The 26,080-nt window shown below is 40.1% G+C and overlaps 1 protein-coding gene across 1 annotated transcript in view; it reads right to left on the bottom strand.

Moving 5' to 3' along the window:
* SPAG16 (sperm associated antigen 16) overlaps positions 1-26,080 on the bottom strand; it is a 337,389-nt gene that overhangs the window by 141,220 nt on the left and 170,089 nt on the right. The window contains 1 exon segment of the mRNA XM_065750928.1: positions 11,543-11,728. Within this exon segment, the coding sequence (XP_065607000.1) occupies positions 11,543-11,728 (186 nt within the window).

Raw genomic sequence — 26,080 nt, forward strand, 5'->3', positions numbered from 1 at the left:
TGAATATAATACACAAAATAAGAAACATGAAAATGGAAAAAAAAAATCAGAAACATTCTTGGCATCTTGAGTAAGTCACACTCTCTAAAAGCTTTTCAGAATGCTCTCCAGTAAGGCTTAACACTTTCTTCCCCATTTTAAAATACACAGTACAAGCAAAAGATGTTCCGATTTAAATCCATGAAATAAATTCTTCTGGAGACATTTTTGCTCTTCTCCTATAACACCTTCTCCTTCCTCTTGGAAAGGAAGGAAAGGAGCAAGGGGATCTGCATCATGTGAAATGTGTTCATTTATTTTCAAATACAGTGGTGAAAAAGTTAGCAGAAAAACGTCTGACAGACAAGCTGTAACTTCCTAGGAACAGCACTGCACAGAATCAAGTTTGTGTGCCAGATTTCCCCAGGTGCTATGCTCCCAAATCCCAAAAATAAGTGCTCTGAAGAAACTCATCCTACCTTTGCCACAGAAACTGCAGGGAGAAATAGAGACCATTGCTCTCAGTCCTCACCTGCTGAAAACAGACTCGTGAGGCACTTCATTCAAGTCATTTTCTGATATGAGTTATCATTACAACAGAAGACCAGATCATCTTACTAAGCTGAATTAAAATGTATATCTTCTGTTGAGTCCTGATATCCTGTGGTGGGTCTGATCTAATCTTTTCTTATGAAAAAAAAATCACTGACAAAAGTAATAATAAATAATTGCTTTTTGTAGGATTGAAGCCTGTTACAGTATACAAAAGGACATTATTAAAAGTGCTAGTCTTATAACACTGAGGTTTAAAATCACTTACTAACGCTTACTCTGAGTTCATCCCGTAGAAATTTATCATACCATATTCCTCTGCAACTTTATACATTTTGGATGAGATTCTCAAAATTCCCTGACACAGCTAAGCCTCACATTCTTTTAGCTTTTGGGTGCCTAAATAATCAATTAGGTGCTTAATGGGATTTTCAGCAGGTGCTACGTGCCCGCTCCAACAGATTTTCCATCAATCCTTCAGGCACTTGGAAAAATCCAAGTCTTTGTGCATGCCTAATGAAGGGAGCCCACCCCACCTCCATCTGCTCAGGTGAGAACTTTGCTACGTGACTTTATCACAGTCAGGCAGAAGCTGACAAGAGGAAGGCTTGTCTTGTCTTGGGGCTTCTGTTTGCTAAGAGCCAATTTGAAGCTGCATGATGGATGCCGTGGGATCTCACTGTTTCTAAAACAAATGGTTTGCTTCCCTTCCAAAAAATTAACTACTGATGAAAGGGAACACATGAAACAAGAGACCAGCAGAATAAATCTACCAAGCACGACCACGTGGTCAAAGTAATTTAAATATCACCAATATGAAACAAGCAAAGAACACAAAACACACCAACCACCACTAATTTACTTCAGAACCCGTTCATTGTGGTCCAACCTTAAAGTGATGATGTTTCACATAGGATAGGTAAAGTATATCAGCAGTTCCTAATTTCCACAGCTCCTTATTTTCATATGAGATCAGATTGACACCTCTGTGCCCCATCCCACGTCAGGAAGGAAAAAGCCAGCAGCACAGGTACAGCACAGCTTTCAGCACGCAGCTAAAGGGTCTTGGGCCAGCTGTGCTCACTGAGCTTCACACACCAATGTACTGGGCACAAAACCATCTGCACACCACGAGTGCTTCTACCTGAAGCTGTCACACTACTATCTCACACACAGAAGAAATCACCTTAATCAAAGAAGTCAGAGAAAAATCTGCAGTATTGCATTCAAAAACACAACAGGTGAATGCCAATGGCCTCTCTGTTTGGTACTACACTGCAAGCCAGGAACTTAAGTCCTCCACCTTTTACACATAAAATGCTGCTGGATATTTATAAAACACACACACACATTGCAACAATGCAGAGGAGTAAAAGCCTGGGCCAGGACTGTGGTATTAATTAATATGCAGTTACGCAGAATATTAATGGATGAATTTAATCTACAGAGCGCAGACTCACGGCACAAAAAGCAGTGCTGCCCTGGTTGGTTGTTAAGCTTATTTTCTTCTACATTTTAAATGTGACTGAAATTCCTTCAGATCTATTAAATGAGAAAAACCTTTCTGAAAACAGTACAACACAGCTGAAATACAATAAATATAAGCACTTAAATATTAAAGTGAAGAAAATGAATTTCAGTGTGTTTTCAAATTGGTTTTCTTCAGTGCAGAGTTTCTTTATTTGTCCAAATAAAACGGATTTGAGTGGGTGGCAGCTTTAAGGAGATATGCAGCACTATTCGGTGCTGTTGTGAACTTGGGAAGATATTATGAATAATGGATTTGCTGTGCTCTTCAACACAGAGCCACAACAAAAACAATATCATCCCAGGTTCTCTAACAAGCAGCTGCCAGAGCGAGGAATAAAACGCCTGGCCTCCTGACTGAAGCTACAGGTGCTGGCATTTTCCTTCACTGTGTCTCATCATCATTGCAGCAAACCATGGGACCAGCCCTGAGTTTTCAGCAGGGAAGCTACTCAAACATGGAGCGTGAAGGGCTGAATTCCCAAGGCTACTCCTTCCTGTTCTGATCTGCCACTTTCTTCTTAAGATCAAGTTTCTGTATCATACTTTCCTCTTCCAAACAGAGCTGGAAGGGGCTGCTTCCTTCTGTCAAATAGCTGGGAGGAAAGGTTAGCTTGAAACTCGCACACAGAAGAATCTAACTGGTTCACTTCCCTCCTTCTACAAGTCTGAACACACGAGGGCAGCTCTGAAAGTAACGCCTCCTATTTTATTACGTTGACATCACCTCACACACATAGGAACATCAAGTAACACCTCCCACTAGAGTTCAGCTAAAAGCACATCAGAGAGAAGCCCAGTGACTGGGAGTTCGTGAGTTCTGGTACCAAAAGGCCAAAAATAGGCTATTTGCTATCTAACTGATTTTAATACTGGCACTGGTTTTCTGCAAACCACGACACATTGCACTCCTGGAAATATATCTCCAGCAAGAGGCTATTAAGATCTTCAGTTGTGGATATCAAAGCTCAGCTCATGCTACTGTCATAGGTGCTGAATACGTATTCAAAGTATTGCCAAGGCATGAGTGACAACCTGCTAAGTTTTACAGAGAAGATTCACACAGAATTAGGTTTTCACCAAGTCACAGTGCTTGCTGCTAACTTCCCACCTCGTGTTGCATACCACATCCTCAAGCCATTACCTTCATCTCAATCTTCCAACGCAGCTAGCTCAGACTACGTTACTGTGAAACAAGCTCTGAATTGAAAAGCTATGGAAATCATCTTCTAAACTGCCCAGCATCGTGCAGACTACTTCTTACAAGATTAGAAGTACTGCTTCAGAAGAGAAAGCCCAGTATGAGCCCCAGCTATGTTTGTACTGTGCAGCTTTACTGGCATGCCCTCTATGCAAGAGGAATGGTCTACCTTGTGTATTTAATAATTCACAAATTCTGTCCATGTTTCACTGCACTCTCGCTACTAAGACTATAACCTAGAATTTTTGTTCTGATGACAGAAACAGGCTTCTGAAAGATACCCTAAAATACAAAGGAGCTCAGTGATTTCTGCATCGTCTGGGTAATTCAAACGCATACTTAAGTAGGTTTCCAACAGATATACATACATGCCTTAGCAGTCTCTGAGTTCAGTAAACACATGCATGAATATTGTCTTTCAGATGGTGAAATGCTTCCTAGATGTTAAAAATACTGGCCAGTCCAGAATGAGATTTTTGCGTGATATTCCTCTGAAAATTGGAAGGGCAGAGAGGAAGTTGGCTGTGTTTCTGCTCCCTTGCTTACACTGAAGCAAAAAGAAGTGTTTTCATGAGAAGCTTGAGACTGGCTATGTAAATAGTTTGTGTGCTTAAACTCTTCTTGTCCTGTGGATATCAAGATTGAGATGAGCCTCAAAGAAAAATCAGCACGTGATACCAAAGAAGTTTTATTACATGTGTATTTTTTCTACCTGGCACAGACATTCAAGGTTTAGGTCAGAGGTTGCCCTGAGACTTCTGAAAAGCGTGACTGATAAAATAACCCACCACTGGGTTGAAAACTATATATAATTCACACCAAAAGATAAAAAGACAACTCAGGGTCTTTCAACTTCAATAAAAGACTGGGGAGATCCTTTTTGTACATAAGGAGTCATTGTCTAAGGCGTGAGATAAGAGCTGTGTTCATACTTCAGCCAAAGTTAATGAAAGATGAATGGTTTGCTTTAACAGAAAAAAATCTGACAACATGAGGGTTTGTGCAAAGCCTGAATTCTTAAAAAAAAAAAATAGAAATAAACAGCAAAACTCCCTCCACACATCCCTCTGAGGACTGCACAGAGACAGAGAACAGAAATTCAAACAAGAAATTTATTTGTATGAAGTCACCCATTACAACAGATCTTCATTCTGAAATCTACTGACCAGTTCAGCCAGTTTCAAACTGGAAAACACACAGAGCTGACAGCAGTCTAGCATTTAGATGGAAGTCACCCATCCAAGCATTGTTCTCATGAGCAGGAAGACATACTCCTGCCCCTATTACTTCACTGGAGATGTAAGCACAGAAAACCAACAGCCCTTGTGCTGCAGCACACTGTGATGTTAGGAAACAGCACCCCACTCCACCATGTATCACAAGCACTATGTGTAATACTTGCACTAACTGCTACTGACAGGATATGGTTGTGATGATTGAGATGCTTCACTTTAATGAACTGTTGTCTTCAATAAATTCTGTAATAACAGCTGACAGCTTTCACTGCTGTACGAATTGCTCTCCGTTGGTACAATTCTGTTTTGTTTTGTTTTGGTTGAGATGCTCTAAGACAGTATTTCTGGGAAAATAGGTTAGATGAAGAAAAGACTGCCAGTAATGAGTGAATGTAACACAAAACAGAGGGAAAAAAAGATAACGAGCAAGGATATGTAGTGAAAAGCTATAGTAATACTTTAAATGCACTAGATACCTGGGTGCTATTCCTATGCATTTGAATACTGAATATAGGATAGAGGAAGCACCCTGTCAAGAGCAGAACATTATTTAGCAAGAACCATAATTACACCACCTGCACACTTGGGAATAAGACAACAATTCAACCTGCACATTGTCAAAGAGAGGAAATAACTGAACATACTACAGTATTCAGGATCAAGCAGACTGTGTTTTCTGGATCTGCCAGCCTGTTGGGTTAGGCTTTGATGGAAGGAAGCCTGAACCACAGCTGTTAAATGAATCTAGTAGGCATTTCGACAACAGAGGTAAACTAAGTAGGGAAGGTATCCAAACTTGCAGGAGATCACAATGCTTTAGTAGTTCAAACAAAGCATACTGCTTCCAAGAAGAATCCATCAGTCAGCTAAGCAATCATCAAGGAAACCTGGGCATCCCTGGGCTGACAGGGGAACTGGAATATAAAACCCACTGACCCCTGAATGAGTTTTCCAAGCCACGTTGGATGCTGAGATAGTACGAACAAGGAAACAACTCAGATAAAATAAGATACACACAAAGAGTTGAAAAGACAGAAGAAGGATTCATTTTTGATATTAAAAAACCCCAACAATAAAATCCTGTCATTCTATCTACTGAGAAATTCAATTACGCTTCCCACATACAACCAGAATTACCACAGACACTTACAGTAAAAACCCTCATCAACAGATGCCACTGATTTATCTAGACCTGCAGCCAACACCACTTCAGCAGAAAGCACACAAGTGCCGTAGCATTTAACAGCATTGTTCCATGGATGCTCATGTCTGTTGTGTCCCAAACAGCGACCAATCTGTGTGATGAATCAGGACACCTGGCAGCCTTTGTCATATTGCTAAGCACACAAGCTTGCAATTTCTATGAGCTCTGAACACTGCCACGTAGCTACCAAGATCAGCACTGCTTTATTACTATAGTCTTCCAATCAAACAATTGTTGCTTTGCCTTGTCACAAAGGGATGGGATGTCACTTTTTTAATCATAGAACGGTCTGGGTTGGAAGGGACCTTTAAGATGATCCAGTTCCAACCCCCCACGCCACGGTATAGTATGTAATGCTCACTTGAGTAATAACTCACTATACAGCTTTCAGGAAAGCACTGTACCCTTTCCCTTAGCAAATGTAAATACATGCATCACAAACCCAGTTGAGGCATTCTGGAAGAAGCAGGTATGATCTGTTCCATTACCTAGACTTGCAAATATTAGTACAGCCATAATAAACATTTCTCATATGTTCTGCTCTAACTGTACAAGCTGAAGAGTTAACTTTATGATACAGAGTTCAGGCTACACTTCTTGATTTTGTTCTGTACTTCAAGATTAATCTTTTATAGAATTATGAAGATTAAACCATATTTTCCCCTTAACCCAACAACTATGCTTTAGATAGCTTTTTTTTTTTTTACCTGATAATTCACCATCTCTCTAAATTGATATTTTAAAATTGGCTCTCTGGGAATCATAAAAAACAGGTTTTAGATTTCCTTTCGTCCTGAAAAATGTATTATGGAACTCTTACACAATTATAAATTTGGAGATTTAGGCATGGGCCTCTTTTTTATTTGAGGGATTAATAGCAGGTTGTCTCTGTAGCACTCCTCAGAGACTTCCAAAGGGAATTCTCCTTTATCAAAATGGCAAGCACTTCCTGATGGGCTGTCAGTACACACATTACTAACTATCCAACGATGGTCCTTCCACAGATCCTCTTAGTTTTTCTCTGCCCACCTTCCAATTTCCTGGAGGACATCTGTCTTTTCTGAAAATAGATTAGCTTCACTTTTACTGGAATCAATTAAACGGGGTACCTGGCCAGCAACTCTTGGTGCCTGTCCCACTGAAATCTGAGGCAGGCAACAGTCATCCAGGAAGGGAAATCTTCATGACAACTGCTTATTCATTTCTTTACTGAGACCCAAGCAAAATCAGCAATTTAACACTATCAGAGCAGTTTAAAAACCATTTAAACGTGCCTTGCACTCCACTCTCTCAAGCTGTGGTAACAATAAGGAAAGTACAGTACCATCATTTCATGTTAACACTCCAAGTGAAGCTATAATTGAGTAGAGGCTTCCAATTAAACAATCCACCCTTGCTTAATTTATTTTAAATGCACACTACCATCTGAATTTCCCAACATTAAAATGCTTCTTATGAGAAAAAGCAAAACTAAAATCAGAAATGATCAAGTGGAGATGGAATATCAGAAGGTAAGACTCTTCATCTAGGCTATGGAACTGAAGAAGGAATTATGTAAATATACATAGGAATTGATTTGTGTCATATATCTCACACTCTACGAAGTCAGAAAAAAACCCTGATTTTAGGACAGATAAGCACAAGTTGTCAACAATTATTTTGACAAATTTTACTTTGAAAGTAAAAGACCTTATTAGGAATACCTTAACAACAAGGTACTCTATCAGCAGTTGTACAGGATAATTAATAGTGATCAGGCTATGTAACTTGGTAAATTCTCACCTGAACAAATGCACCAGAAGATGCTTGTCATGACTGATCGTCAACGTTATCTAGTTTCTGAAACATTTAAATTCTGAAAACAAGGATCTAGCCAAAATTTACTGTGTTAAGAGAAAGTAAAAAATAAGTAAAAGGCAGATGAATAAACAGCCAACATAAAGCAGCAATGGATCCCACTCTGAGACTTTCATTCACCTGGAGATCTGCTGCAGGGCAACAAAGAATTACATTTCCCCATGGCCTAACTCTACGGTGTTCAGCACTACTGAAAGGAAGCAGAGAAAAAAGCAGAACTGGATCAACTACTATAGAAAGGATATAGGGGAGGAATAAAAGCTTTCACATTAATTCTGAACGTTCTGGCCTTGGTGCAAATAATTTCTCATGCTTAAAAACATAAATAACCATTTCTGCATTTAATAGACAGTCCACCACATATGTTTAGAAAACTAAATAACCACCTGTGTTTACATGAGATATACCAAGTTCAGTTTGATTTGCATGTCAGAGATCAGGCTGTGAATCTCTGACGATATTTACAGTTGGATAATTGAAATTAATCCTACCAAAATGACTTCGACAGTCCTGAATTTATGGTCTGAGAAAACAATCCTAGAACTGTTTGCTGAGCTATTAACATTGCTGGCTATGTGTTTTCAGTCGAAGCTATGCTGCCGAATAAGATCAATTTGCAAGTTGTAAACCTCTTCCTTCCTTCTCTCCCTCATTTCCTGTTCAAATTGCTTCCTATAAATGATGAAAGAGAGAGAATAACCTTGAAGACAGGACAAGATACCCGGGATTTTGCTGCTTTCCTTTTTGTTTTTCACACCATGGTAGATATGTTAGTCATCTCTTTTGTAGATACTACGGCATCATTTTTTTTCCCATTTCCTCTAAAAGCAGCCAGCTCCCCCAGGAGAAAAGAGAAGCTCCAACAGTAGAGACTCCCTCAAGCCCTGCCATATCACAGATGTGGTTACATCTTTGCGTGTGCTCATCTCTTCAGGGAAGATGAAACGTGCTTGGGTTTTTGTTTGTTAATGTTTTCTGTTTTGTTTTTGTAAAATCAGAGCAGACCATTAAATAAAGGGCACGTAAGCTGTCAAGGAGGAGAACAATCAACCAAAAAACTACATCATGTTATCCTCCTGGTAGGAATGTCATTCGTGGCTTGATACATGACAGAGCCTTCCAATCTATCCAGAATAAAAAAGGCTCAAGGAAAATATCCATTAGAAAAATAACTCAGCAATAGTTTCACCTCCTAATAATGAAAAAATTAAGCACTCAATTATCTTAGCATTGGTAAACAATAATATAATAATTTAATAAAATGGCTGACAACCTTTCCTATTTAAAGGTATTAGACCCTGCATTCTTCAGATCCCAATAATGGATTTGACAATTGTGCAAATTGCAATTGGGTTTTGGTACTAAAAGAGCAAAAAACCTCTCTGTTTTAAGGGCACCAAGTTTTCAAGCACAGAAAAGCGTCGTAGGATTCTCAAAAGTTATCTGTATAGATTAAAAAGTATATATGTTCCTAACACACAAGAGCAGCCTCATGAAATCCAGAACCAAAAAGACAACTACCAATGCTTACAGAAGTGCATGCAGTTATATCTTAAGTATTTATTTACATCTCCCTTATAGAGAGGTGACAGTTGACAACTATTTATCTCACTCGCACCCCTCCCCAGTACGATGCTTCCCAGGAATATTTGAATTGAGAGCAGGCATACATCCAGATATACATTGGGGATGAAAGCAAGCTCTTAATTTATAAGCTATTAATTCCTTATTCATAGAAAGAATGAATCACTAGATTAAGCAGAATAACTGTGATCACTGATCATTATCCTGCTGCGAGTATGTTATCTTGTGCTCTGGCTCCTGTTCAGGGACAGCTCATGAGAGCTGGCAGACATCTGGAGCAGGAGAATTCTAAAGATGAGGGGATGAGACATTCTGGGAGGATTTTTTTCCCCAAGCATTACAAACCTTTGTGGCATGCCTGCTCCACCTTCCTGCCTTGATGCACACACTCAGACCATAGAAAGCACCTGAAAGAGGTTACACACTGATATGGTACATTGAAGGCACAGCTGCCTTCCCCTTTATCACAGAACTTCAGGCACATCAGGCACATAAATTTAGTGGGGGCACTCTGGACAACACCTAGGATTAGTTTTGCCAAACTCAGCAATTTGCAAGGCAATTAGTACCGTGAGCCAAAATAAATTCCAAGTTCCTCCGTATAGCATTTCTGTATGCGAGTACCAATAAGTCAACAATCCAAACTAAAAAAGACCAGGTTGCTTAATTAGCAAGTAATTTTCTCTTCCCATCCCCTCCCTCTCAGTAAATAAATAGATGAATTGCCACACATTCTATTCTGTTTGAGTTGATTTTTCACTTGAATTCAGTCAACTCGGGCATAGGCTTTGTTGGCAGCTGACTGTTCTGTAGAATCAGGCCTTTAGTCAGGCTGTCTTAAGCCTGGCATCATCACATCACGATGGACCCTGCTCCCTTTAGCCATGAAGAGACTGTATTGACTTAAGGTTTCCATAATTATAAGCTGATATGTAAGTCTTCCACATCATGGCTGCTCTCCTTACTCTCTTATTTTCAAATGTGAAATGCACTTAAAATACACTGAAGGTAGAAATGAGAGTTGCTAATGAGCACGAGTGGGAGGCATGGGTTGGCAATGAAGATTTGCTTTGATACCTCTGACTACAAAAGCTTCCTCAGCTGAGAAGATACTTAAGAAAGTCTAAATAAAACCTCCTTTATGCAAATTCAAAACCATTTCAACTTAAAATTAAGACTATTCTTGGTATTCTTCCTTAAAGTTCACGCACATGTCAGAAAGGATGATCGAAGTATCAAAATCCTACAACAGGCTAAGAAAAGAGGCAGTGAACAATGCAACTTGACCAGTTTAGAAAAGACTCAACGATCTCTATCAGATGTGCCTAGCACAGTGGTCCTTCAATTACAACAGGAACACTGAAGCAGCTCCCCCAGGCACGACCCCAGTGGGTCTGTACATCTCAGCTGCAGGGCTCACTGCATCTGCAGAATGAGAGAGAAGCAAGTCTCCCTTGCTTTCTCAGTGAAGCTTCTTCACCTGCTATGGACGACAAGTTTGAAGGAGTATTTTTACCTCATTTAAAAGCAAAGGAAACGATTAAGAGGAAATGACAAGTCCATTAGGACCGGATCATAACAAACAAGGGAAAACACAAACAAGACTAAGGAATTCTGTGGACTGGCAACACTCAGTTGTTAAAAAAAAGAAATACATACTCAATACAGTAGAGTGGTTTCAGTAATGCTATTTCTAAGTTAACCGTGAGTCTGCAAGTAACAGCTCCAAACAATATCTTATTCCATTCCTTTAAGGTGTACATTATTCAAAATATATCACCTCAAATACAACTGAAGACAGATGAGGAACTAATGATTAATTGGTAAGCAAAAATGTACTTGTATTTCTCTAAGTACCTTCATAAAACACATTTGCCAGAGTAATAAAGAAAATGAAGAGGTATAGTTATTTATTAATCAGGAGTCACCTTGCCAAAACTTAAATAATGAATAAATTTCCACTTGTCCAACTTAAAATTCAAGTGTGCCACATACTCATAAGTTAGAAATACGAAACAGAATAGTTGCTTGTATTTTCGTTCTGTTACTTATTTACTTTAATACTGAAATTTCCTAAAACCGTGACCTTAAAAGCAAACGAACAGAAACCAATAACGACAATAAAAACGACTGCAGAATAACAGATGCCAAGTAAGAGGAAATACTCTCTGTGGCATTATCTTAATTTAAGTCCTCCCCAGCTCTCTGATTTCTACAGCGTTCTCTAATAAACGTCAAAGTTGTTTTTCTTGCACTACTCCCTTTAATCTATTCATGTTCCTAAATGGAAGTGCACAAATTGCTGTTACACCTCTCTCTCACTGACTAGGCTGAAGCATAAAACATTGATTACTAATTAGAGCTATCAACCAGATAAAAAAAGAGTCTCCAGTGATTCCATACCTGTTGACATCCCATATTTTACTCGTGCTGTCCTCAGAGGCAGAAGCCACAAAATCACCACAGGAATGCCACGAGCAGTCCCATACAGCTTGGGCATGTCCTTTGAAAGTCAGAACACATTCACCTTTTGAGAGGTCCCATATCCGTACTGTTGCATCCCCACTTGAAGTGACCAACTGAGTGCCACTGTTAGAAGGAAAAGAAAAGACTACTTCAGAAAGACAAGTTAAGTAAACAAGAGTAGATTTTAAACTAAAACGTGAATAAAGACTTTTTTTTGAAACATTTTCTGATGCATCATAGACAAAGTAGTCACGTATCAGATATCAAGAGGAAAAAAAAAGATATGGAGTAACTATTTTCCATGAGTAAGCAAATACAGGTGCCAGAAATTACATCTCTACTTTGCACAGCCTGTTTATGAGCTTATCAATACATAACTGAAGCCCAGGAAACCGCTTTGAAAGTAAAGTAAAATAGCTTCAGGGAAGAATATTTTTATATTTCCCAGATCCACACCACTTTCTATATATAAATTATCATTTAACTATAACACTTGTATTGTCTGACTCAGTGCAGATTGTCTCTCAACACTCACTACTGACTTGAGATATCAGTGAGTATAGTTCTGCTGCATTTGAGCATGGACACTGTGTGTCAGACTCAAGGCTCACCTGGCTCAGCAGCTTACATTGTCACAACTAGGAGGGGATTCTTAACAGGGAAACAGTAAGAATGAATGTGTACAGTGGTGTAATACCTTCCCAAAGTCTCAGTGTCTCAGGATTTTCTGGGACAGAAAGCATCTTTATGACTAACAACTGTCTATGTGCTGTTTTTCTCGTGACTACCTATTTTTGAACACATGCACACTTCCAGTACCCACAATCTCGTGTGAACGAGCTCCAAAATGTAATTTGGCATTGCACTGGTAATTATTTTCCTGTCCTAAATACCTTCCTTCATTTAATGCTTCTAATTCTACTGAAATCTATTGTGATGAGAAGTATACACTGGGTTACACGAGTCCTCCCCAAGCCAATAATGACACTACAGACTCCCCTTACGACACTACTTCACCATCCAAGCTGGAGACTCAGCCTGTGGACTTACTCCTCACACCAAAGTCATTCCAGATCTTGGACCCTATCTGATATCCCATATTCTGATCTGCAAACTTTTCCACCTTATCCTCTTCCAGTGTCCAAGATCATCCTAATAGCTTTGGTCCCAGCACAGATCCCTGAGCGAGACAAGTACTTTTACCATTCAGAACGTGACATTTCATTCCCATTCTTTCACCAGTTTCTAAGCTCACAAGAGATTTTCCTTTTTTGTTCATGGCAGTTCTGCTTTTTTGAGAGTTGAATGACCTTAAGAATCTACTGAAAATCCAAGCAGACTGAATTGATGAGACCTCCCTCATTCGAATGCTCAGTGTGCCCTGCAGAGAACTCATAGATTTCTGAGACAATTTCCTAAATTGTGCTGAAATTTCCCAGCGCTGCAGTATAACAAATGCATCGAGCTACCCCGAAATGCCACTTCTTAATATCATTCCTACCAGCCCTCCCAGTATGATGGTTAGGTGGTCTGATCTTCATTCACCCCATGCTCTTCTAAAACATTGAAATAGTTAACACACTTGAGTGACATAAGTAATAATGGAGGTTTCCTATGTTATGTAGGGAACAGTTAGTTAAAAGCCAGAAACACATCAACCTTGGGTATTCAGACTAGTGTCTTTGCTGTTATCTCACCAACATCAGTATGAAGATTTGGACAAAGCATGCAGGCTTAAAGCCCGAGTGAGGTTTGCAGGAGAAGACCCTGATTTTATCATGGAATTAATGTGGTTTTATTAATGGAACACTTGTCATTTTAATAACTCAAGTTACATCTCACTTGTGGAGATATAAAATTAGCAAAATGACAAATTATGGTACCCTTTATACATTTAGGAAATCAGAGCTATTTTAAAACAAATTCTGTAGCAGGTATAAAGTGGGACTGATGAAATCTATAATTGATTCAGAGGGTAGCAGGCGCTGCCACTGTTGTGAATCACAAAAGAAGATTTATTGCTTATGCATTTTTTAATATATAATCCCCAAAATACCACATGAAGAACTGGTTCCTTGGGCTGAATTTTAAGAAGATACTGTCCAGGCAGTGATGAAAATCTTTCAGGAAACAGATATGAGCAGGAAGGTAGTTCAAATGGATTCAATTTGGCAATCTGTGGCAGGGGAAAGAGTTACAAATGAGGTTTAGCACTCCTTGCAGATCAAAGGAGAGCAAAGCAGAGACACAGAAACAAAAGCACAGCCTGGGAAGGAGAAGTTTTGATGGAAGGACTGGCAGCAGCTAATGGCAGATGTGCTCAGAACAGAGGGACCCAGCACAAACAGCCACTGCAGCACGAGCTCCTGAGCATCCCTCCCTCTAAGATGCATGATCACTCTGTACACGTGGTACAAAAGGTTATCTGAAGAAAAACAAAAGCATCAGGAAAAGTAGACACTTGTCACGACGTAGCCTGTCAGCCTATAACATCCACACAATACTATAGGACTGATCTGAGAATAAAATTTTTAATGCAATAACATGAAGGAATACAACACTACATGCTCAGCAGCTGTATGCACACCTCTACTTGAATTTAAAACTGATCACCAACAGAGGAAGTTTCAACTAATTCTGGGGAGTGTACGTGTATAGGAGGACAGTAAACAGTTCTAATTCTATTTTTACCAAACATATCAAAGAGCCAGACAACATATATAATACCAGGAGAGAAGAATGAGCACAGAAATCCTACCCTTTATGGTCAGTTCACAAAGGAGAGTCTATGACATCTGTAATCCCTTAACTGTTTTTCTATGGATAGGATCCTTTTTTCCTAATATCTGTAAGCAGGCATAGTTGTACTTTTCAAGGATTCCTAATTGATGCCATAAGCCCACTCTTCCAGAAAGTTATCATAGGATACTTCAGGTTACCTTCACGAAACACCAGTACAACACTGCCAATTAGTACACTGATGGTGCAGCCCTATGAAAACACCAGCATATCACAAGTGCCTCACTCCTATGCTCTGGGATGATGGGCTCTGCAGGCAGAGCTGAACCTCAAACTGCTTCAGCAGGGTTAGAGAGGCTCCCTCCAGAGATGGTGGAGCCTGGCGCACAGAGGTTGCATTTTCTTTACCTGGTATGTAACCACAAGGTAGACATCCCTGCCCACCACATCTCGCCCTCAGGGTTAATCTCAGGCATGTGAGCATCAGCAATTGTCAGGAACAGTACTGCAGATCAGGTAACAACTTAGTTGCTATATCCTACACTGCATTACGTGAATACAGCACATCTGCGCTGCCAGTATTTGTATGTATTATTTATGTAGTGGTGGGGACGCACCTGGAGCTCTGCAGACAAAGTAAAATGAGGTTCCTTTCCTGAGACAGTTCCAGCCTAAATCAAAAGGAGGTGAGCAAAGCCTTCTACGCAGTGCAGGGAAATACCAGTTCTCAAACACCACACTAAAACTAACAGCACTTGTGTTCAAGTTGTGCGTCCTAGAAGAGCTGCAGCAGCAGGTAGTCCCTGACTGGAACTCAACAGCACATCAACATCAACAACTCATCAGCCAACTTAAAACGTTTTTCAATTGCCATGGTAAAAGGTTGTTAGTCCCATACCAGCACGGGATGGCACGTTTAAAAATCAATGCTAAGCAACAGGAAAAATGCTGTCTCATTTACTTCTATCGGTGCAATTATTCTAAAAGAAAACTCTGGAAGCCACCGGACTGTTGGCAGCATCAAAGCAGGTAGACCCTAAGCACAGCAAAACCCAAGGGCAGAAAACACTATTAAAGATTAATTTTGCTGACATAACATGCTAAGCTAGAGAAGAAAGAAGTGTCTACTGCACAGCTGTTTCCTTTACAACTCTTACTAGAAAAAAAAAATGAGTTCTTCCAGAACTAATAAAGCCTAAGCATCTACATGAGTATATTTTGCCTCTTAGCACCATCACCTTAGCTGCTCATTAAGTATAAATACTGGGAATTGATTGATCTTCTAGACTTCAAGCTTTGGCAGGATTGGGCTACAGGTCAGAAGTTACTAGACAGCACGGGAGATTGTGTCAGGAACCTGTGCAGAAGATGCACGTGGAAGGTGTAGGCGACACGTCCTTGTAAGCTTCATTTTCCTTGGAAACAAGGCTAAAAACTATAAGGCAGAAAGTCATATAAGGAAAGCACAGACCTACCACTAACATTACAAGAAAGCAGTATTTCTTTTATATTTAATACTAAACGTAGTACAAGGGATGCAAGCGCTAAGCACGAGCTCAGCTGCACAGTCACTGCTGCTCTTCTCTTTTGCCCTATTTCACTGTCTGTCATAGTCTTGTAACTAAGGAAAAACACTGAAATCTGGCTGAAAAAAGAAAATGCAGGTGGATTTTTCCACACCAGACAGGAGACCTGCCCAGCTCCTTGCTAAGGATGATGTGGCTAAAACTTCCTGTGGGTACAAAGGAAGGTCGCACAAGGCCCTGGAAGGGGAATACATCACGAGTCACATGGGAAAAGCATCTGCTCACAAGGCCATAGATTTGAGAGGCAGAGTCCAGGAAGGTACTAGACAACACTTGACAAACACTCTTCCAGTTCCTAGGCACTCCCTGGGACTCTGTGCTGGGGACAGGACGATGGTCCAGAACAATCCAGCACACATGGCACATATAGCTATGTTTGAGTTCTTGGCCTGCATATAAATAAAATAACCCAGCAGCACAGATTCTGATTGCAGTAGACATTGCATCCTTGAGATACAGGCTTAAGATATCATTCAGTTTTTCAGGTTTTATTTCCTGAACTCTGAGCCACAGTAATTATTTTAAGCTGCATTCCTTACTGAAAACCCCCAGGTTTTTTGATACCTATGGCTCTTTTTGGCAGCTGCTTCCATTATCCCCATGGGCTAGACGTGTCCAGGCCATACCTTAATTGTAATGTTACACTGTTAAGCCAAATTTCTATTTAATACTCATAAAATGTCATTTATACAGAAGGTGAAGGCTAGAACACTGGAAATAGAAATGAGATCTCTTTTCTTTACAAGCATCTTCTGTCACCGAAGCTGAGAAAAAGAGAACTTTTCAAGTAGCAAAATCCAAACACAAAGTGACACTCTATGAACCAGTGAGGAAGCTTCAAAGCCAGCAGGCAGTCAGGGCAGTAACCAGCACACGGAGGACGGCATGTTGGGGTGTAGCTTTTTGTGCCAACATCCTGCAGAAGTCTGCCAAGCACAGCTCCCAGCTGGAGACCATCACGAAGTTCTGTCAGTGCATAGTTATGCTAAATGTAAACTCAAGGTAATTTTTCATTCTATGTTGCTGAATTGCAAGATCCTCATTTCACGTGTGTGCATCTTGAGATTGACCTAAGCCAGGATTCACTGTGTTTCCTGCCACCTCACCTAGCTGACAGCTGGGCGCAATAACAAAGGGAAGGAAAAGCATTCCCCAGGTGAGTCCCCTTGTCAGTCCCCCAACAGCAGACAGCATCGTGAAAAGTCATTCACTGTGTATTTTACAGAAGTTTCTCTCTTTTAATAAAACTTCCTTGAAGCTATGACTTCACGGCTGCAATGCTTAAAATACAACATGCTCCTACTACCAAAAAAAGATTCCCAGCATGGTATATATATAAATTCTACTGAATGGCTCTAAGTTGATTATAAACACACTTCATCCCAACCAGTTCTCCACATACTAAAGCATTTTCCCTTTCTGAACTGAGCGCTGATGGCAGAAGTTGGCATATCCAGTCACGCACAGAGACAGAAATAGCATTTCACCTGGTGTTTCCAACTGCTCTGACCAACTTGCCTCTGTCACAATGCACAATTAGTCCTTTATTTCAGGGGTTTGGCCTGCTCTAAATGCAGCCCACAGTTCTGCACCCAGGGTCACTACAATAATATTTTGTCACGTCCACAAGGTAGCACGCTGTTCCAGCTCAGGTTATAATCTGCACAGCCCACAGTCAGACTTGCTGCATTCCAGTCCATTAGCTTGCTAAGATTAGCTCAGTCCCTCCACAGAACTCTGGAGTGTGTTACCATTCACTGCAGGCTAGTCTTTTTAAAGTATAAAAAATGAGCTAGCTGTCTTTCAATGTCATGTAATTAAGAACAGTTAAATGAGATTTTAAAATAATTTTAGGCACCTGGTAGAAGGCAGTTTTAGTCCATACAAAACTGCCTTTTAGGAGGCTTTGGAGGCATGCCAGGTAAGGAATAAAAACGAAAAAATAAGATAAAACTGGCTACAATGCTTGGAAACTGGAGGCAGTGAAAAGTACAGACAGCAGGCACTGGACAACGCAGGGCTCTGTGCAAGACTTCCAGTCCAATTAATAATTACCTTTCCAATGAATAAAGTTTCCACATACAGCATCCGATCCCACAATTCCACACCCTACCTGCCACAGCGTGGGAGCATTTCAACATCCTACTGGAAGAGGAGGAGCTCATACAAGCTTGGCCAATGAGACCAACAATGCAGAGGCTGCTTACACTGAAGGTGGATGCAGTTTCTAGTATACACTGTGCCATGTTGCTTTAGGATGCTGCCAAAACTAACATGTTTTCCCACAAGTGTTATCTATTTCTTACCAATATAACGTTCTCCCCTCATCAGCATCAGTATCAGGTAAATGTTCCCTATATACAGCATTATGCTTTTAAAATAAATTAGCGTATTTAAACCACAAAAAACATGCACAGTGCCAATCAGTATCCATAAAATACATTAAAGATCATGTTAATAGTGTGCAGTGCTTAAAATCAACACCCATCTCATTCGGCACATCTTTTTTCTTCTACTGGAGCAACTCCAAAACCTCAAATTCTAATGAAGGGCTGTTGATGTAGGCAAAAGTGTGGCTTGGAAGGAGTTCAGATACATGAATCCCACATACAGAGCAGATTTATGACCCACATTAACAATGATAAACTTGTGCCACAGTTCCTCTGCGAGGCAAAGTTGTGGATCAGCCATTTCTGATCCATTACCAGTCCCAAATGTCTGTCCAGCGATGCCTAATTCCAATCAATGGGCAGTAATGAACCACAGTCATCAATCTCATTTGCACGTTTCTACAAAGCATCATTTTTAAGCTGCGTATTTATATGCACAGAGAGTTCTGAGAGTACATAAAGATTTCCCAGTCTGTGAAAAGTTCTGCACTGACAATTGAACATGTCCCATGAACCTGGAAGACCAAATCATGCCATGCAATCATCTCTTGATAGCAAAAGCCCATGGAAGCACACTAGCCAAGTGGGTCCTCTGGACAGGAACAAATCCAAAGGCAGGGGATTAGCTAGTGGAGGCAGTGATCAATAACAAATTGAAGCATGAGAATGAAGGAGGAGTTGAAATGTTGAATATTAACACAATCCTGGGTAGGTACAAGAAAAAGCAGCATTCTAAATTCCATCCTGTGTGATAAAGGCTTTATACGAGGTCCTGCAGGCTAGCATCTGAATGATCAAGGGGGAAAAGCAAAACAAAGTAACAACCAACAAACCCAACACCAGAACTCCAGCTTTTCAACAGGGAAATACTGATTCTTATTTCACAGGTGGTCAACACTGCCTGCTACTCATGTCACTGCAACTCCTCTGTAACTGAAATTATCTAAAGCACCAAAATGATAAAGGCTGAGAGAAAAAACCTACATGCAACAAATGACAGCCATACAACTCCTTTCTGGTCTTCACACACATGACAAGTTTTCCTCATTTCAACCATCCAATGACATTATGTACTTATGACCATTCTGAATTAATTCTCAGTTGAAAGCAATAATGTAAGTTCCAAGTCTGGAAACAAGATTCATGCCAGGAAATCCAAAATCTCCACAGGCTAATCTCAAAACACAAGGCCCAAGGGTCAAGGAATAAATTACACATGCTTTACTAAAAAAGCATAATAAATACTACAGAAAAACATTTGGAAGTGTTGCCACTATACAGTGGAAGGAAACAAGATCAAGGACTAAGAAAACATAATGAAATCCTTGCAAGGGTTGATTTTCTGTAGTTGAACTAAAATAGTTCAACTTTTTCTGTCCAGAAGATTAACAAAACAATTCTACCATAGTATTACAAGCAAACCAAAGCAAGCAAGAGGAAATAGAAAGTACCGAACACCTTCAACTCAAAGTAAAAACTTAAAATCAGTGTGAATATTTAGATGAAACCTAAGCCTTCTATCTTGTAAGCGATGCTTCCACATCACCCTATTTTTTAAAAATGCATTCCAAATATCTTGGGTTTATTTTCAACTCAAATATCTTACAAGCTGCCTCACAATTGAATTGCCTTTCTCCAGTCAACTCTACCAACTAATGTTTCTTAATTTAACTGCTACACATTAGGAAATGTGCATTTTAACACAACAAATGTAGCTATCTCCTTACCTACTCCACTAGAAACCCCTGCAGCAGACTTTAGGGGCAAAGCAATTGCCTTTATTGCACAGAAGAAAACAGTAATGAGACAGGAACGTTAAAGGCATCAAGATCATAATTGCACACAAAGAAACATAACACAAAAGATTCTATTATAAGAGATGTTTTGATGTGTGTAACAACCCTGGAAAAAACTGGAGTTAAGATGTTTAGCAGAAACAAAGGATTAGATTGACAACACTGCAACCAACCCAAGCAAGGAAGCAGTAAGCTTTCTGTATTCTAACTCCAAACTCTCAAGGACCAAAGCCAGAAGAAAGCCTAAACTTCCCAAAGCCTGGAGCCTTCAGAGCAAACAGTATTTTTTCCTCAAAACCACAGCAAACAACTTGCACATTGCAAAACCAGCTCCCTTTTTGTACCATGAGGAGTTCAGATGCATCCAGGGTGTGTAGACATAGGTCCTTTAAAAAGAGGCTTCAAAGAGATGCTTTGTTTTTGTAATGGAGAAGGAATGAACTCATGAGTACAAACTGCATTACTGTTATCTGAGTGATAAAGATACAAAAAGACAAGTTAAGCCATAGAAGCCCTGTAGGACATCCTAAAGAATTCTTGAGTTTGAATTAAACTGTTTGATTTTACCAAAATCAAATCCACTATTACCATCGTTAAAACTGTTTCCAAAACAAAACCAAAGTGACAACATCAATCCTTTGGAATTCTCTCCCACTTTGTCACAGAAAACTGCTTGAAAAATGCAGCCAAGGATTGAGTTTTATTTAAGAGAATTCATGCATGTAAGACTGGCCAAACATCAAAGAAAAAACATTGGTAGTTAAATATTTACTATATAGAAAAGTAGAGAAATATCATCCAATAAGATATATTACATAATTAAATAACCCTTGCCTTTACTCATTATTTATTTTGCGAGGGAGACTTAATCCTTCCTCAAACCCCTAAGTGCACAACCAACCAACTGATTTCAGCAGAAAGCTCAAAAAATGAAGGTTTAATGTTTTACCAGCGCCCATTTTCTGAGCCATTACCACTTGTGGCTGTGACCCTGCACCCAGCCCCCAGCAGGATAGATGGGATTTTTTTTGGTTGGCCTAAGGGTTGGGCTGGGCACCGAGCTGCTCAGGGGATGTCATCAGGATGCTGCTCAGAGCCATTCCCAAGGCATTCTCTAAGTCTGTATGACATCCTTTTGAAGCAAGAGCATTTCCAACTCCTTTTGTCAGCCTCTCACAGTCTTGTTAACTGCTCTTGCTCGGTGCTTTCAGTGGAAGAACGCTAAACTGCCACTAGGAACAAGGGACCAAACTTAAGTTGGTAGCTTGCTTGGAGGCTCACATAAACATCCTGAGAAACAGAATTTACGTTTCTGGAGCCACATTACTTTCTCCTTCCCCCAAGGAACCGGAAAAAAAGTTATGCCTCTCTATATGCACATAAAAAAAGGAAAGTAACACGTAGGAGACAAAACACACAAATAGCTGCATAAACCAGCTACACTTTCCACACCTTTTACAACTACAACTCCTTTACTATACACAAAAAACACGGAAAAGAGATGTAAAACTATCGGTGTAAGCATCTTATCGCCCATTTGTGATGTGGAGAAGGCTTCCTCTGACTTGAGATGCACAAAAGCCCTAAAGCCTACTGCAAACCACTCCCACCACCGCCCAACTGCGGTGCTTGAAACAGCTCCCGTTGTAGCACAGCTTTTGGAAATGTGAGCCATGCCTGCGAATCAGCAGAAATGTCTAACAAGACACTCAACAAAATGGTACCGATGTGAAATGATTGCTCTTAGGCAACGCGATAGGCACTTTCTCTTAAGCCCTCTATTCATCAGTTTAACACATAGATTTCCAGATGTTTCCAGGGACTGGCTCTTAAGTTTTAACAAGTGTGTAAAACCACCTGTGAAGGTAACTACAGCGTGGCTTCATCAAACAGCAGCATTTCACGACAATGCATTCTCCTGTAATTATTTGAAATACTCATTTGGACTGCTCTGCAGGAGGACTGCTCCTTCTGCCAGCTAGCTTCCTCTCTCCGCCTGTCAGCAGCGTCTCTCTCTCCCGCTGCTTGCTGAAATATTGTAATGGAGATATTATTAGCAAATCACTAACTTGGAGTGGTCAATATTTCCACCAACCAAGAAGAGAAGCCAAAGATGGTTTTCCAATAAAGCGCGGTCTTTCTGGGTGAAAAATGAAACCTATTCAGTAACCACACTATGGATGCACAGATTGTTTGCTTTAAAAAAAAAAAAATCAATGTAATGACAGACTTAAGGTTCCTGATATAAAAGAAACATGGTGCATTTTGTATTTGTCCCTGCAAAGTATTTCTGCCTTTGAACAGCTTTAAAGGATGGTTCTGGTAAGTGAAGAATTTATTTAGAAAGAGAAAAGTAGCGCACGGTCCCAACAAGTTTCCACAACATAAGCAGCTGTGCCTCCAAATCAACATCTGTGCAATATCAACTTATTTTTTTCTTCCTATTGAGATGGAAAACTGTACTTCTTTTAAAGTAGGTGCAATGGTCCCTGTAGAATGCCACCAGCCTAATTACGAATGACTCTACAGTCAAATGATTCGGTTGGCCCACGGTCTGCTGGTACAACCATCACAAAGACAGAAGATAGAAGGTGAGGTGGAAAGGATGACTGGACAACAACAAAAACCTCCAGAAGTTTGGGCATCTGCTTGATCACTGGGTTGCACAAGAAAACACAACTCGGCACGGCAGGAACAGCAGAAAAAGAAGGCCAATTCTGCACAACAAAACAGTTTTTAAACGTGTAGCAAAGTTGCACTTCTCACCCTCCCATATTTTCCAGAGGCACGCTGCAGAACTGATCTCTAAAGGGAAATAAAGCGAGATGCATACCTTGCTTTTTCTTAAAGCACATATTCACCAACAGTTAACACGTCACACTGAAGTGATATAAAGCTTATTACAGATACACATCCCAGAAAGCCACAGAGAATAACCAGCAGCTCCACGTGCCAGAACAGATTAGTATGGGTAGAAACATTTGGCTCGTGATAGTGGGTAGAAGGGGAAAAATTTTAATCAAATCCATTACCTGGTTATCGATTTCTTTTTGCCAGACTGATCCTGTAGAATACTTATAAAGCCTTTGACATTGAGATGTTTGGCCAAAGATATTGGATTAGTCTAAGCAGAAGCTGGGCTTCTCATGTAATCTCTCATATTTCATTTATATGTGATTTATTCCTTTGTCCAGCAGAGGTTTTTTATTGATAAAAAATAATGAGATTGAGAATCCCAAGGGAAATGTAACGCCCACCCACTCAAGCATGCTTGTAAAGTAAAAATAGTAGGCTTTGTTGGCTTGAGAGAGAATGACGTTATGCAAAGACTGTTTCCTTGTCTGAAAAGTTTGAAAGTCTCCAAAGACTTCTGAAATCAACCAAACTACTTCTGAAATTAAAACAATCATACCTGAAAACACCAAATCCACAGTTAACACCATATGCAGTGGAACAGACTAAAAGATTTCTGAAATAGCCTTTTCCATGCTGAATAAATGAATGGAGCTTCCAGTATTAGTTCAGTTTGATGAGACACTGTACCAGATGTGCAGCCTGCTCGAAGTGATGTGTTACACAGAGCCAGCGAGGTGACTGAGAATTAATCACAGCACTCAGAAGAACTTTATAACCATTGTCAAATTGAATGTGTAACCCGGTAACTGGAGGCTTTGTTGAACTACAGGAGAATCAAAGATACGCTAAGAAATTAAATCATTATGCCTTTGTAACAGAAATACTGCTCAAAAGTCTTCCGGAAAATGTGCAGGTCTATCTTGCATTTCTTTAATAGCTATTAACAGTAATAAAAGGATAAATAAAAAGCATCTGTTTCCATAGGAAATCCTGAATAGGACTTTAAAGCATCTGTGCCAAGGCACAGATCAGAAAAATTCCCTTTCACTGATAGCCAATGGAGACCTCTGTGATTAACACGAGTCTTACAACTCTTTCTTATGTTAATTCTCAGAGCAGGTTTAGTGGCTTTTAAGTCTCAGCCTCCTTCTGTGTACAATACAGTTCTCAACATTTACGAGTAGAAAAACTAGCAGAAAGAGTCTTCCAAAGATCATCATCATTCATGGGCACTTTACTTACAGCCATCTCTGAGCTCCCATCACCAAGAGGACCTTGCTGAAGGCTAATCTGGACAGGCAAAAAGCGTGAACCTTTGTACCTAAAAGGTACAATTAATGGCACTTTGTATTTTATAAAGGGTCTGATCCTGAAACCACCTCAGCTCTTCTGCAGCACGGCATTCGGAATTGTTAAAATATGAGGATTTTTGCTGTCAAGCTGTTTGTTTTGTTTTAGAAAAGACTGCATTGTTGTGACTAAAGTACCTAGCTATGCTCACTGTGTCAAATCCTTCCATTTGCTGGGGCTTCTGGGTCACAAATTGTGTTAGCTATGTAAAAAAATATTAGTTGCAATACATAACAGAAGTCAGGCGTTAGGTTTAGTGTCAGGTTATCTATCTCTCTTCACACCCTGAAGCTGTTCCTCACCAAGCACGGATCTTTGAGAGCATTATTATTGTCAGGAAGGTCTGCACAAATCAACACATCAGTATCAACCAGTAATAGAGCCCTCCTCACCTGTTTGGTCTGGAGGGAGCCAGGAGCTGCAGAGGTGAAGGATGAAAAAAGAAGAACGTTTCCTATTTGCAATTCACCTTGATAATCCACCTCTCAAACTACACAAGTGCATCCACTGTGAGATGCTGGAACTGTACATATACCTGCCAAGCTGTCGAGTCTCGTTTTTGCTCCTCAGCATTTCCCTCTTTCCCCAAGCACAAGCCTTCCGGGACTCAGTGAGCAGTGGGCAGTGTCAGATTCTGCCTGTTAGTGCTGAACAACTGATCACAGCTATCTTGAAATCCTGCTCGCTCCTCCTTCCCAGGAACATCTCCCCTGCTCAACCCAGCCTCGCACCCCAAGAGCTCCTTCAGAGAGTTCTTCCTCCCTCCATTCCTCAATTACCATGTGGCTTTAAGGTCACTGCTTTCCTCTTTCTACATTACAATTCATCTTTGGAGAGATTTTGTTGGGTTTTTTTTTGTTTTTTTTTTTTTTTAAACAAGCCCAATTGATAAAATGATTAAAAAATCTATATCATGTTAAAAATAAAACCAAGGATTTAACTGACTAATAATTTATTTCAGTTTCTTGGTTTATTCTGACTTTTCAGTTCTGCTCAGAGATTTTTTTCTATTTTTTTTTTTAACCTCACAAGTTTCTGTGCAATGAGGAAATCTGTTCCACTCTAACAGCCTTACTTCCACAGCTGCACATTTTTCATGCATTGCTCTTTAGAACTGAGAATATATCATTATCTACAGCAGCACTTTGGACTTGGGAAGCCACTGTGGTACTCAGGCACTCACACAGCACCAAGCACGAGCTTTCTGCAGCCCAAACACTAATACACATTTCATTGCTGATCACCACTAACCTCTCAGTTACTTTGGGAGTACCAAAATCCCTGCTGTCAATAGCCTGCTCTGATGTTCTCCACAATCCCCTAAAAGCTTGTGTGAATTCAAGACCAGCTGCAAATATTAACTTCTCCCTACCCATCATAAAGGCCTCACATCCACCTTCTTAAGATCTTCTGCTAATTCTTTCTGCATCCTATCTTCACACAGCTCTTTCCTATCCATGCACAGATCCTTGCTGATGTATCATCACCCTCCTCGAGCTTTGCCAGACACAATCTAAAGCTGCTTCTGTTCTAGGAGAACACGGACTGTTCTTTGGGCTCAGCATCTCATTTTCCTCTTGCTCTGACCTCATCATCTCCTTTTTCTAGGGTATTGATCATAAATTTATTTGCAAGATGCTTGATGCACTTACCCTGCCTTTTTTCTCTTCCCTAATTACCAAGATTCCCACCTACAGTTTTCCAGAGGTGGAAAGAACTCACAGAAAATCCATGCAGTTCAAGATAACCACTGTAGCA

This window comes from Cyrtonyx montezumae, unplaced genomic scaffold (genome assembly GCF_038088225.1).
Source record: "Cyrtonyx montezumae isolate F1298 unplaced genomic scaffold, pur_monq_1.0 scaffold_7, whole genome shotgun sequence".
In the NCBI taxonomy this organism is placed as follows: domain Eukaryota; kingdom Metazoa; phylum Chordata; class Aves; order Galliformes; family Odontophoridae; genus Cyrtonyx; species Cyrtonyx montezumae.